Source organism: Rhinolophus sinicus, linkage group LG17 (genome assembly GCF_036562045.2).
Source record: "Rhinolophus sinicus isolate RSC01 linkage group LG17, ASM3656204v1, whole genome shotgun sequence".
In the NCBI taxonomy this organism is placed as follows: Eukaryota; Metazoa; Chordata; class Mammalia; order Chiroptera; family Rhinolophidae; genus Rhinolophus; species Rhinolophus sinicus.
In genome coordinates, this window is record NC_133766.1 from 8,988,175 (window position 1) to 9,003,102 (window position 14,928).

General features: G+C 34.8%; 1 protein-coding gene across 8 annotated transcripts in view; it reads left to right on the forward strand.

Annotated features, from left to right (window-relative positions):
• RASAL2 (RAS protein activator like 2) overlaps positions 1–14,928 on the forward strand; it is a 263,139-nt gene that overhangs the window by 69,463 nt on the left and 178,748 nt on the right. For 3 of the 8 annotated variants that reach the window (XM_019729247.2, XM_019729315.2, XM_019729386.2), the window contains exon 1: positions 12,004–12,894. The exons of 4 other annotated variants lie outside the window; for them this stretch is intronic. In XM_019729247.2, coding sequence (XP_019584806.2) covers positions 12,306–12,894 — 589 coding nt within the window. In that variant the 5' untranslated portion in view covers positions 12,004–12,305. Of the gene's footprint in view, positions 1–12,003; positions 12,895–14,928 lie in introns of those variants that run through there. One more of the 8 variants, XM_074322348.1, reaches the window with a different exon arrangement.

A 14,928-nucleotide genomic window follows, 5' to 3' on the forward strand; every position in this document is an offset into this window, starting at 1 on the left:
GAAATTGTAGAAGTCACCAAAACCTGACAGAGTAGATATTCAGTTAGTTCAGTCCATCACACGGTAGTAGGCATGCAATAATTATTTGTTGAATGAATTAATGATACAAGAATTCGCCCAACAAATAATATAGTTAACCATAACAAGCATAAATAACTGAGCAGATATATAAACAGCATTTTCAGATTGCTGTCTCTATGGTTCTCTTATGTGAGCTCTGTGACCCACTGAGTGCCCGTAGCAACTAGCACATATAGGACGGGAACTGAAGAGCTGCACGTCACTGCTGGTCGCTAATCATCTGAGGGAAGGGATGACTAGGAGACGTGAAGAAATGTAAGATTATTACTCACATGCTTGAGGTTTCCCAACGGTCCGTATGGCTGCCATTAACAGGAGATGGAAATGGCCTATCACACTTATAGGTAGATACAGTTTGAGAGATATAGTTTGAGTTTTTTTCAGTCTGAAGCATACTGTGAAAGGACAAAGGTAAAACAAAACAGAAAACGGGAAAGGGTTGATTTTCAGATGACAGAAAAAAAAATGTTGACAACACTATAATTGTAGTTTTAAAAACTATTATGAAATTGAGATTTAAATGTAGGAATTAGGTTGATATCTATAGTGACAAATAGTCTTAGAACATTGCTACCAGTTGTGAACTATACTACTTAAGAGTGATGTGGTGAATTTTTGGATATAATTCCTAGGAAAATTACGCATACCAGAAATAATGCATACCAATGTGCAACAGAGAAGCTTGAAGAATAACCTCATCAAATGTGTGGGGCTGTCATGAAATGTGTGGGATTTTAAAACATTCTTTGTTAAGAACCAACTGAGAAAATGAGTTGGAAAAATGACCAATTAGCCCAAGCTCCTCGTTTTTGATGGAATTGTCATTGTTTTGATCCAGAGCCTCAGTTCCTTTGTTCTTGTCCCAGAAGGTGGCTGATTCACTGGGGACAAAGGAAGAATGATGCCGAGGAGCTTGGGCTTCCTTCCATTCCTCAGACTCTAACTCAATAGCATTTCCCAAGCACGTGGCTATCATCACGAATTCCTTATTTGCCCAATGATGTGGCTATACTTTCAAACACAAATGCAAAAAATATGAGGGAAATCCTTTACTCTTGGTTGATTCATGTCATTATTGCTTGTTAAAGACCCTTTGAGATTTAGGGATTTCAGCCCCATAAATAGGGATATAATCTGGCAATCTTGCGTTTCCAGGGACCAGACACATCAGAAGGTTTTCCAACTCCTGCCAGGACTGGACAGTTTAGCGGAGGGTCTCCTTACAGCTGGGATTGGCCAGGCTGAAGATTACCTTTTCTCCCTGGAACTAAACCTTTTTGAGAGGTCGTCTCTCTTACCTCATCTGCCTGATCTTTATCATTTTCCTTGAGTTATACCAACTATGGTATGTCTGACTTAGTCTTCTATCTGACCCTTTAAATATCTAATTTTGAAGTGTTCGAGTCTCATTGTTGCAATAAGAATTATATTTAGACATAATCACTTTGGATTTAATTTCCCCTTCTTTTTCTGGTATCCTAGGTGGAAACTTAGACGATTTTAGATCTTTCTTTGCTAATATGTGCGTTCGCTGTACATCTAAGCACTTCTTTTGGTGCATTCCACAGATTTTGATAAGTTTTATTTTCATTTATATTTAGTTCAAAAATTTAAAGAATTTCTTCTTGAGATTTCTTCTTTGACTACTGTACTATGTTGTTTAGAATTGTGTTGTTTAATATCCATGTATTTTGGGATTTTCCAGCTATCTTCCTGTTACTCATTTCCGGTTTAATTCCACTGGGGTTTGAGAGCATACATTATATGATTTCTAGTCTTTAAAATTTGTTAAGGTGTGTTTCGTGGCCCAGAATGTGATCTATCTTGGTGAATGTTACACGTGAGTTTGAGAAGAATGTGTATTCTGCTGTTGTTGGGTATAGTAATCTGTAGATGTGAGTTTTACCTGGTTGATTGATGGTGCTGTTGAGTTCAACTGTGTCTTTACCGACTTTCTGTCTACTGGATCTGGCCACTTCTGATAGAGTGGCGTTGAAATCTCCAACTGTAATAGTGGATTGATCCATTTCGCCTTGCAGCTCTATCAGTTTTTACCTCATGTAGTTTGATGCTCTGCTGTTAGGTGCATATACATTAAGTATTCTTATATTTTCTTGGGAAATTGACTCCTTGATCATTATACACAACCCTTCTCTATCCCTGATAATTTTCCTCACTTTGAATTCTGCTCTGCTGAAATTAATATACAAGTAGCTACCTCAGCTTTCTTTGATTAGCATATGTTTATTAGCATGGTACATCTTTTTCCATCTCTGTACTTTTAATCTGTTTGTGTATTTATATTTAAAGCAGGTTTCTTATAGATAACATGCAGTTTGGTCTTATGTTTTCATCCTCTCTTACAATCTGTATTTTTTAATTGGCACATTTAGACCATTGACATTTAACGTGATCATTGATATATATGCCGAGACAGGAAAGAAAATGGAATCATAAAATGCTCAGTTAAGATTACAAAAGGCAAAAAAGAAGTGGAGGGCAAATATAAGAACAAAGAACAAAGTCAACAAATAAAAAATGGTAACAAATACAGTATAAAGTATAATATACTTTTTTTTTTTTAGTTTTTTAGATGGTTGCCCTAGAGTTTGCAATATCCATTTACAACTAATCCGAGTCCACTTTCAAATAACACTGTATTGCTTTACAGGTAGTGCAAGTACCTTATAATAACAGAATATTCTTGATTTCTTCCTCTGGAACCCTCAATTTTGGTGCTTAGCTAAGCCTACCTTACTATAAGCTGCTAGGTTATTTGTCACATGTACAATGCTGATATTTATTTCAGTTATCAGAATATTACTCATTTTCCAAGTATGTACTCATTAAAGAACATATGAAACTTGTTGAGAGCTGTAGTTATTTCTTCATGCTTCTTTACAATTTTCTCCTAACATTAAAAATAATTTTTAAGAACATCGGAGAAGCCAGATTATACAGTTTCTGCATCAATTTATTGACATTTCTGGAAAAAAATTTCAATTTTTAAAAATCAAAATAATATTTCTTGGTTATTTTTGCCTTCTTCCGTTTCACATTATTCTTTTTTAATTTTCCTCCTTTAAGGCTCCTCTCCATCCATACCCTTGAAGAAACTTAACCACTTGGTTCAGGGAATACAACTCCTTGGAGTGTAATAAAAACATACATGGAGATTACTGCATTGTGGGTAAAACAGGAATTGATTAATAATCTCACAAGGAAATGGTCCAAATACAACTACTGTAATAGAGAGATGCACGGGCTGAAAAGGCCTAGAGTAAGGGGATTTGACCAAGTCAGGGAGGTCGGGAAAGGCCTTCCTCAGGAAGTAGCACTTGACCTGAAATGTGAAGCATCAGTAGGCAGGGGTAGGGGGAGGAAGATCCTTCCAGGTAGAGGGAGCAGCGTGAACATGAGCCCTGTGATGGGAAAGAGAGTGACTGGTATGAAGGACCAAAAGAATTCAAGTTCTTTAAGAGGGAGGCTGAAGGGGTGGGCTAGATAGGGACCAGGCTACGTTAAGGAATTTTGGGTTGTTTTGTGTTGTTTTCATAAGATTAGTGAGAAGTCATTGAAAAGTTTTAAACAGGATGCCATAAATTTGTATTTTGAAAAGATTATTCTGGCTACAGTAAGAGTAATGGTTTTCAGGGTCATAGGAGACGTTGGTACATGAATTTAGGAGGCTGTTGTAATCTAGGTCAGATGCTAGTAGGTGGATTTAGGGGAAATGGTGAGACGGAGATAGATTCAATAATACTTAGGAGGGAAAATCAGTAAGTCTCATGGATTGGCTATTGAATGGTAAGAACAAAGGCTCGGGGCTTGTACAGCTGGATGGATGTGGTGCCTTTCATTAGGATAAGGTGCACTGGAGTGAGACCAGCTTTTAAAGGATGGATTATGGGGTAGCTTTATGCATTTTGAATTTGAGATAAATAGCCCTAAAATGGCAAGGTGAATATAAGAGAATGTTACTCAAAGGAGACAGATCTGAACTGGAGATACAAATTGACGTGACTCTGAAGGATGGTGTGTGTAGTAAGAATATGGAGGGGGTGCCAAGGACCCCGTTTGAAAAACTCCCAACATTTAGAGACTAGATAGAGAAGAATGAACCTCAAAGGAGCAGGGAAAGTGTGATCAGAGAGGTTAGAGAAAAGCCAGAAGTTTTTATTAAAAGTAACTCTAATAAAGGCATTAGGAGTCATCTAGGTTTTTGTCTTTGTTTTAAAATGTTTCTCATTTTAAAAAATCGTTGATCCCAACACTTGTCTGCTAAAAATAATCTTTATTTAGCCCTTCTAGACATATCTTTGTCTCTTAAATGAGAAGCAATTGTGTACGTGTCAGGTGTGTCTTTGAGTTCTTCTACTTAGAAGGGAGGTAGTTTTTGCCACAGGAAGTGTTTCATCGGGAAGCAGATGTGCTCCAGTGATAGGAGATGGGAAGGGAATGTTTGTTATTAATTACTTAACTTTGTATAAACAAAGACTTTGTATTTTTGAAAGATGTCTTCTTCTGGTTTATAGAAAATAATCCTATTTTTAAAGCTTTTCATGAGTTGATCCAAGAGGTATATACTCTCTTGTTCTAGTAACAGAACTCTGTTAATTGTAGCATATGTCATGTCTTCTATTACAAATGACCATGTGTGATATCTGTAGAATGAAATTTCAGTGTAGAAAAGGTATGTCTCTAGGTAGGAAGCAGTGAGAGACTATTTGTAACTGAAAGATCTCCTTTTGCCTTTTCATCTCTGCTTGCTTCTCTTAGTTGAAATAAATCTAAAAAGACCTTTTAATAAGAGACTGAGATCCTATTTTAAACTTTAAAAGGAAAGAATTTTAGCATTTAAACTAAGTAACACTAAAATACCTGGACTTAATATCACACATATACTCCTAAAGCCTGAATTTCTCAACTGTGTTGTGTGGATAATTTGGAAAAGGCTAATCTAAGTAGGTTTTGGAATCCTGAACTGGGAATTAGGATACAAGTGTGTTCTTGCTTTTTTGCTGTTAACTAAGTCATTACGGACAAGTTTGTTATCTCTGGCATTGTTTGATTATGGGAAAGAGTTGGTTAAGTTGGTATGTGATAACTTGTTCAGTTCTGTTCTCTATTTCTGATTCTGTGGGTTAAGGCTTTTATTTTTGATGTGGGTAGATTTAAACACACACACACACAGACACACATACATACTCACACACACGGATATAGGTATGTATATACACACACACACACACACACACACACACACACATATACAGAGCATACCAAAAAAATGTGTACACATTTTAAGAAAGAAAAACTGTGTTAAAATTATGCTGATGGTAACCACTCTGCGCACCTCTTGTAATTGCAAAAGTCAAACGTGACTGTATTCATCTTTTGTTATCAGTATATATTGAATATTACAATTTTAATACAGTTTTTCCCTTGTTAAAATATGTATGCATTTTGGGGGGCACCCTCTGTGTGTGTGTGTGTGTGTGTGTGTGTATGTATATATTAAAATTTTTCTGCTGTCAAAAGGAATAATAATGTACATGATCATTGTAAAATTTCATATATTAGAGAAATAAAAATAAAAATTAAAATCTCTTATAACAACAAAAATAACAGATTTATTGTTGTTAAAAAAGAAAGTAACTGAAAGAAAATAGCAACATATTTTCTCTCCGTGAATATTCCACCATGTACATACTGACATATTAAGGATAATCTTTAAAAAAAGTGGGATCGGGCTTGCTTTCCTACCTATCTCTTGGACCTCTTACCATATATATTTCTCTCAAGTTTTTTTCTAATTATGAAAGTAGTATATACTCACAGTTAAAAATTTTAAACTGTAGAGATCTAAGGAGATTTCTTAGTTGTACTCCCCACAGGTAATCCCTCTTAAAAAATTTGTGTCGTTGTAGCACATATAAATACATGTGCGTTTCTTTTCGTATAGATACATGTGTTATGGTTTCTTAGTCACTCTTCTATTGATGATCATTAGCCTCTTCTTCCTTTTCTTCTTTCCATTAAAAAATGCCGCAATTCAGAAAGTGCAGTAGATTTTTGGAATTTTAATTGGGCTTTATTTATATGTTGTAGATAGTCTTTGCGGTCTCCAAGGAAGAGATTTGGCTAGGATTACTATGTCTTTGATTCTCAGTTAGCACACCACCAGGAGAATGACTAAATCTCTATGTGATATGTGCATTCTCACAGAATATTTCAGGCAAATGTTCTCACTTTGTCCTGAAATCCCAGAACAATTTTTTCGTTTGGTGAACCCGACTGAATCTCAGTCTCACTGAGAAACTCCTTTAGTCGTTTTATTTAAAAAATCTATTTAGAGCTTGCTCTTCACAATTTGGTCCATGGATAGGCAGCATAGGTCCCACATAGGAAGCTTGTTAGAAATGTCTGTTCCTTGGCCCTCACCCACATGCACTAAAGCAAACTCTGCATTGTAATGAGATCTCTTGGTGGTGATCCATCCACACGTCACTATGTGAGAAGCACTGGCCTGGAAGTAGACGTATTGCTTTGTGTTCTTGTGCTTCATCCTCTGTGCTCACATCATGAGTTTGGTCTTTCGGTTCATATTGTTTTGATAAAGAGAAGAGGAAGAAAACAAAAAAAAAAAGGGAAAAAGTTTGAACTGAATTTACTGAGATTAAGAGTTTAATTTACTAAGGTGAAGAGCCATTTCCAGAACCTTTGCTTTTGCTGTGCCTTCCAGTGCTAAGGTCTCCTGTTGATTTTTACCTGGATTTTACCACACCAGTTGCATGGAAGAGAAAAGAAAATACAGTGCATTCTACTATCGTGCTTTCTTTGCAAATGAGGATTTTTACAGGGACAGTTATTTATATTATGTGAATTTTGTGTTTGCTTATATGCCATTCGTGTGAGAAACACTAGCTGCATGCAGAAAACCGTGCCCTGGTAGACCACGTCAGGTAGGAAATACTCAGAAGACATACATCTCAGCCACCTACCAGCCACCTCAATTCTCCACATGTGTTAGGAGCCACACCATCCACTTATGGTGTCACCGCTGTCTGTAGGATTTCCCGTAACTCCTTCCACCAGTTCACAAAAACAGCAAAGCTGTAACCCTTCTGATGCCCACTGCCACAGGCAAACGTCAGGCAGTTTTCAAGATAATGTACCGTATTTATTTTAGCATTTAGGTAAAATGGTCTACAGTTTTCATTAGTGTCCTATCTTTCTTATGTGTCATTGTTGAAGTTTCTGGGTGTTGCTCTCCGACCCCACATCTTTCCCGTAGCCCTGAAGTTTTATTGTGCAAGTTTGTATAGTATGGTGCTTTTTAGCAATGCGTGTCACATTATAGCAGAATTGACTATAACACTAGCATCTCAAGATCAACAGAATCTCAAAAGAAATTGATTCTATCCCTTATGCCTTAGTGTTGGTAAAAATCTCCTTCCTACACACTTCCTAACACCCTGTACATTCTCCCTCCCAATGTAAGCCTTTCCTGATCAACTGGCAGTTCCAAGAAGACAGGGACAGAGTATGTTCTTTTTTCGTTTGTTCCCCTCACCCTAATACAGTGCCTGAAACATGGTAGATGCTTAACAACAATTTGAAATATGACTCTATGTGAATAAAAGTAGTTTCATATTTATTTAGGGAACGCAGATGTTTCTTTTGACTTAGCAACCCGAATGCTTCTTAACGCTATGTTTTAAATATTACAAATGATTAGTCAGAAGATTTTAAGGTAATTAGTTTATACTTGAAGTGGCGGAAATGTTCTTGTTCTGACACTTCAGTAATCAGCCAATTTTCACTTTATTTATTAGATTTCATAATGAACGTAGTAATTATGTGGTACTAGTGTCATTGTTTCTAAATTTAAGAAATTATAAGTCCTGTGAATATTTTCTTAAAAATTGATAAATTCATTATAAATATTTAAGAAAATTCAGAAAATGTAGAGTGTCAAGTTATTATTTTAAATTCAGGTTAAAGGTAAAACTTGGAAAAATAACTAACAAATAATACTAGGCTTTCATAATGAGAGAAGAAGCATTTGTCTAATCAAACGTTAGGCAGCTGTGAGAGAGGTGAGTCTTCTCCTTTATTTCTTTGACTATTTCTATTTAGAGACTATCACTTCCTCAGTCTGTAGTTCTTTGCATTCTGAATTCACTTGAATCTTTTTCTGTGTTTTTTAATATTTTCCAGTTCCATATTCCTCAAATAGGGAAGTGTATGGTAAAAATGATTGTGGAAGTTCCTCAAAATAATTGAGTTACTGAGTTTAGAAACTACAATAATTATTTTTACCCATAACCTTACCTATTTGTTGTGTAAAAGTATTTTCTCATTTCACATTGAATCTCTGAATTTCACTGTGGATTACAGGGCTCAAGTTCTACCTCTGTTGTACAACTTTCCTCAAAATTATAGCCCTAATTTTCCACTGAGGTATTGTAATAGGTGATCTTAATTAACTTTCCCTCATCCATAAAACCTGTGAAAGTAAATATTTCTTCATAGTACCCAAAGATACTCTGACACAGATGCCATTACAGTATTAATAATAAAAATATGTATATTATAGACCCAAAGGAAGTAGTTGTGAAATTTAAAAAAATTTACTTGTATACTGTTAAAAACTTGTGTACTTTTATTTTGATAATTTCAAGCCTATAGAAAATTTTCAGGAATGCAATAAACTCCCATATACTCTTTACCTAGTTTCAGCAATTGTGTACCTTTCGCCTCATTTGTGTTATCATATTCTACCTACATTTACATATATAGTTTTCTTCTTGAATCATTTGAGAGTATGTTGGAAACATCATACCCGTATGTCCCTAAATACTTATGTGTGAATTTCCTAAGAATAAGAACTTCTCGTTCATAACTACAGTAAAATTATAAAAATCAGGAAATTTAACATCAATATGATTCTATTGTCTAATCCATAATCCATATTCAAATTTTATTAATTGTCCCAATAACGTCCTATAGCTAGCTAGCTATTTTTCCCCCAGTTCAGGATCCAATTCAAAATCATGCATTGCTTTTAGTTGTCTCTCTTTAATCTCCTTTGAATGGCAACCGTTCCATACATAGCTTTTTTATTTTCTTGACCTTGACATTTTTGAAGCAAATAGGATAGTTATTTTGTAGATCTTTAATTTGAGATTGTGTGATGTTGCTTGTGATTTAGGTTATGCATTTTTTGCAGGAATAACATACAAGTGATGTTGTAGCCTTCACAGTTCATATCAGGAGGCACATAATGTTAGTTTATTCTAGTATTGACATTCATTCATTCATTCATTCATTCATTCATTCATTCATTCTCTTTGATGTATTTACTCCTTTTTGTAAGCCTAAAATACTCAGAAAGTAGTTTCAGTATTGCTAACCCATAACACCAAGTAAGGAAACCTCTGAACTAGAGTTCAGTATAGCTTTCAATGTTTTAAGGTGAAATTAAATTATGGCAAAGTACATAAATCTTAAGGGAAGAATTGGATGACTTGACAAATACACACACACCCATACTCACATCTGTCAAGACTTAGAAAGTTTCCAGCACCACAGAAAATTGTATTTTTAATATTTTTCCATTATAGATTACTTTAGCCTGTTTTAGAAAACCATAGAAATGGAATTATATAGTGTATACTCTTTTGTGCCCAGTTCCTTTTGTTGCCATGATGTTTGTATATTCATCCACATTGTTTTGTGTTTAGTAATTCATTCTTTTTATGGCTGAGTAGTACACTATTGCATGAAAATACCACAATTTGTTTATCCATTCTACTGTGATGGATGTTTGTTTTGGGTGGTTTCCAGTTTATGGCTATTATAAATAAAATTGCTATGAACATTCAAGTACAACTATGTATATTTTAATTTTTCTTGAGTAAATGCCTGAATGGAACTTCTGGGTCATAGGGTAGCTGTATGTTTAACTTTATTTTAAAAATGGCAAATTTGTTTCACAGTAATTGTACCATTTTATGCTCCCATTACTAATTAGGACATTTCTAATTGTTCCTCATCCTCACCAGTGTCAAGTGTTATCAGCCCTTTAAATGTTCGCCATTGTGACTGACGGCTCATTATGGTTTTAATTTGCATTTTTCTAGTTACTACTGAGATTGAGTACTTTTTTCTTATGCTTATTGACCATTCATATAGCTTGTGAATGGTTTGTTCAACTCTTCTGCCTATTTTAAAAAATTGGGTTGTTTTTCTTTTTACTAATAAATTCTTCATATATTGTGGTATTGTAGGATGTTTGTATTGTGAATATTTTCTTTCATTTTGTAGCTTGCTTATTGATTTTCTTTATATGTTTTCTATTGAACAGAAGTTTTCACTTTTTCTGAATTCATATTAATGTTTTCCTATTATGGTTATTGCTTTCTGTGTTCTAAGAAATCTTTGCCTACCCTCAGTTCACAAAAATATTCTCTTCTGGATTCTTTAACAAGCTGTATAGTTTTACATTTTACATTTACACAGATTAATTTTTGTGATGTTTTGATGTGCCATAGTAGAGATTAGAGCTTAATGTTTGTTGTTTTTCTCTGTTCAAAATCACATTTCTGAGTGTTTATTAAAACAAGAAAAAAATTTACGATTGTAAGATACTCTATTTTGGTATATTATGCTTTTGGGTAAGTCAAGTACTTCAACATTAATTTAATATAGAAATGTATAAATTTAGAGACTATATAAGCAAACGAAAATGAGTTTATTGCTTTATGATAATGTAAATAGCTAGAGCATTTTAATATGTTTAAAAGAATAGGTACATTACTAAATTTATTATTTCTGCATTAAGAGAGACTTCGTGTGAAACTGTCACTGTACACATTCTACAAATAAATGGATAGTTTTTTAGTTTTTCAGATGAAGTCATCATTTTTTATATAACTTGCAAAGTGATTTGATTGCCATGTTATATCTGTTTTTTTGGTGGTCTAAAGACTGTCAGGCTTTCCATTCGAAACCCCTATTTTCAGGAGTTTATGAGCAGACAGTTGAAAAAAAGAAAAGTAACCAGCCAAATCTTGGCATTCATGATCTTGGTTCAATAGAAGGTACTTGCTTTAACAAAATTTTAAATAGTCAGCTCTTTTTTAAAGTTGTAAGCAGTACAAAGAGGATAAAGGAATTTCTTTGGTTAAATAAGTAGGGAATATTTTTCCAGACAGCTTACCCCAATTCAATTTACAAAGCAAACTTTGCCCTTCTAGAAATCATTTAAGTATGTACCGTCCTATGTTCCAGTTGCCACAAGATCTTGCCTCAAGACTTTTTTCCCCCTTTGCTACCGTTCACAGCAAATATGCTTTATCCTTGTTCTCTTTTCTATCCATTTATGCTTTTTGAATTCTCCATAGTATATTTACTATAAAAATGACTTTCATTTTGGCATTCTTCTGTTGTTTTTTTCCTCCTCTTTGCAGTATTTACTTGGACAAAACAGTATATGACTTTACCTATTGGTTGGAAAACAGTATTAACTTTGAGAGAAGTTGTGGTGTAAAAAGCAATGCTATTATTGAAATTAAATTTCTGAAATACAGACTTTAGAAACTAATCTGAAGATTAACCCTTAGGAGGTCCAAGATGGCGGATTAGACAAACAAACAAAGTGACAAAAAAACACCCAAAAACTAATCTGAAGAGCTGTCACTTAAAGAGCAGGCTTTTAGGCAAGTTTTTTTCTTCTTCCGGAAAGTGTGGCTGTCAGCTTGAGTACTTTCATATTCTGTTTTTAACCCACTATCATTTGCATGGTGAACATTGAACTACTATTGGTCCATTAAGGTATTTGTGGGTTTTTTGTCACTTCTATTTCACTTCTTTTTTTTTTTTTTTTTAAACAATCGTTTCCTGAAAACCTAGTACAGAAATGTAACCTGCAAGAAGCAAGATGATCTTCTGGAAATCTCTACTTTTGCTGTACTCTGAAAATAATTTGCTTCAGGCAAGAAATTTTTTGGGTGCTGCTGAAATTTCGGAGATCTGGGAAAATGGGATAATATAATCACATGACACCAGCTCTTAAGCAGCAACATCTGCTGTGGTTCAAAGCCACACAAAGAAAGCTACTTAAGCAGTTGCGTGTTTTGGACTGCACGGACAAGTGTGGTTCAGCTGCAAAGACTGCAGAGTCGAGGAAACTTAGAGCTTAGAGAAGGGACTAAACAATGGAGTCGTGGAAGATGAGCATCTTTAAAAGACAAACATCACCTGGTCCTCCAAGCTATGAAAGATCTTTGTCAGAACCTGCTTGTGCAAATTCAGACATAGGAACAAGTTTAAAGAGTTATCCATGGTGTGGTCCAGTGAAAAGCAAGAGGAAGAAAAACGGACGTGCTGTTTCCAATCTAGGAAAGCCACTGAGTTCTTATCGATGGCAGACACATCCCAGCTTCAGGTGGAAAGGGGGCAAAACGGATAGTATGCAAGAAGATAAAGGAGACTTGGATGAACCACAGCAAAAGGTCCTGCCAGAGATGGTTGGTAGTAATGCTGCTTCTGCTGCTACTGAGGTCCTCGGAACATCAACAGAGAAGCTGAATCTGGCCAACACCCGGTCACTTCGGGTTCCATTCACCAGATCTATTTCAGAGCCAGAAGCCCGCTGCAGTATCAGGTTTGTTAGACCATGGCCGACTTCCGTGAGGTCAGAGCAGCAGGGATATCTCATCCGTGACATTTTCTCTACTCTTTCCAATGGCTTCTCCAGGGTGCTGAGTCTAAAAGGAGAATCAACCAATGAGACAGTAAGAGAAGGTATATTGTGACGAATAAGGGGAAATAAGGGATGCCTGATTTAATTGCTACTGGAATTTTAATTATGTGTGTTTTATAATAAGCTAAACCATTCTATTTGCTCATTGTAAGACAAATTGATTTAATTAGTACAATTTAAAAAAGTGATAAACACTACTTCAGAGAACCTCTTTCAATGAGTAATAAATAATAGTAAAAAATAGATTTGCTTAAATTAAGGCATTTTTGTATTATGTTATACTCTTAAACTCTATTTTGGGGCCTGTGTGTTTTGTTTTTTAACCCTTATTTATCCCCATTGGTCTTTTTTTGCAAGTTAGAGGTAGAATTAATCAAATAATTTCCTCATGAGAAAGTTGAGAATTAAAAAACAGAATTTCTACTGTGATCTCTTCATAAAAATTAACAAAATGTTATTAGAGAGAACTATCTAAAGCAGAACTGTGTTGATAGCCTTTAAAAAGTTGTAATTTTGGTTTGCCCAGGTTATAAAAATACACAAGTTGAATATAGAAGTAGAAGATGCAAATCTTGAGTATGTGTTCAGATGACAAAATAGAAATTTGTGTTTAGTTCATGGACAACAGAATCATCAGTTTCTTAAAACCTCATTAGGACTTGTTTAAACTTTAAAATGTTTTATATTCATGCATGGTTAAAGCCAAAAAACAACAGCAGAAAAGTACTTTTTAAATTTTTATCTGATTGACTTGGAAATGACTGATCTAATCTGATAAACTATTTTAATTATGTGTTAGGACCTATGTTTGTTTGTTTGTTTTTGAAAACCTTAACACAAACTCTGATAACATCTCCATCCAGTTGAAGTCATTTTTGGACACGCTCTAATCATTAGAAAACTTGAGCTTATCTTTATTATGAGATTGATCACATCAGCAGAAGTTTAACTTTTTTCCAAAATTATGGGAATGAAAGGACTTTGTTATTGGAATGCAATTTAGTTCCTTTTAAAACAAAATTGGAGAATGCAAAAGAGTGACATATCAGTGAAGAATAAAGTAATTTCACAAATTTATGTGTGCCAGTAAGTCAGTATTTCTCCTAAACTCTGTCCTCCCTAGATTTTCCTTTGCTCAGTGAGTTTTAATGATACTATTAAGTATGTATGTTTTCTTCTTACCCTTGGCTTATAGATAATTACCGAGAGTAAAATTTTTTTGGTGTGCTCTGTTAACGTTTCAGTAAAATGTTTGAAGGACTAGGTTGGTGCATTTCCTTGGATGCTAGTATGTCTGTTTCCTTGTAAGGTGATCATAGGATGATGTAAAGGAGCATCTAAGGAAAGGAAGAGTTTGAAATAAATTCTTAGAATCAGGGTCTCTCAGTGGTTAATATGTGTGCATTTGATAAAAGAAAGCTATTGGGTTTTTAAAAGTATTTGTATTTATAAATTTTTTGGAGTTTTGTAGTTAAGTATTGAGCAAGTATGTGAGGTGCTCTGAGAATGTGCACCTGCTTTTTACACATTTATGGTCTACTTGAGATATAGAATGTTCTGTATGTATTACTTCCTAATATCTTATCATTCTGATCATAGAATAATTATCCACATGGAAGCATATACAGAGTAAGGTGCTTTATAAGGGATTTCAAGTCCAGTAGGTAAAGAAGAATACACAGCATTCCTACCAGTCAGATCAGCAATTTTTATTAAGTAGTTGCTCTGTCTCCTAAGTGCTTCACCAGTGGACAGTCAAGTTCTTAAGTCTGAAATGTGCTTTTTAATACAAAGATTGGAGCTAGTTCTTGTCAAGAGATCTTCGCTTTGGGCAATAACTTCTACCCAGCATACAGTCTACGAGGTGTGACAGTTAAGTTCTCGAACTTGTCGCAATGATGTTTCTAACCTTTTTTAATATCAAAGGGATAATTCATTATTAATTTGTGCCAACTGGGCAAACAGTTAACCAAGTTTACTATTTGGAAGTGCTGAAAAGGCTGCGTGAAAAAGTTAGATGACCTGTACTTTTCGCCAACAGTTCATGGCTCTTGCATCGCATCACAGCAATGCAC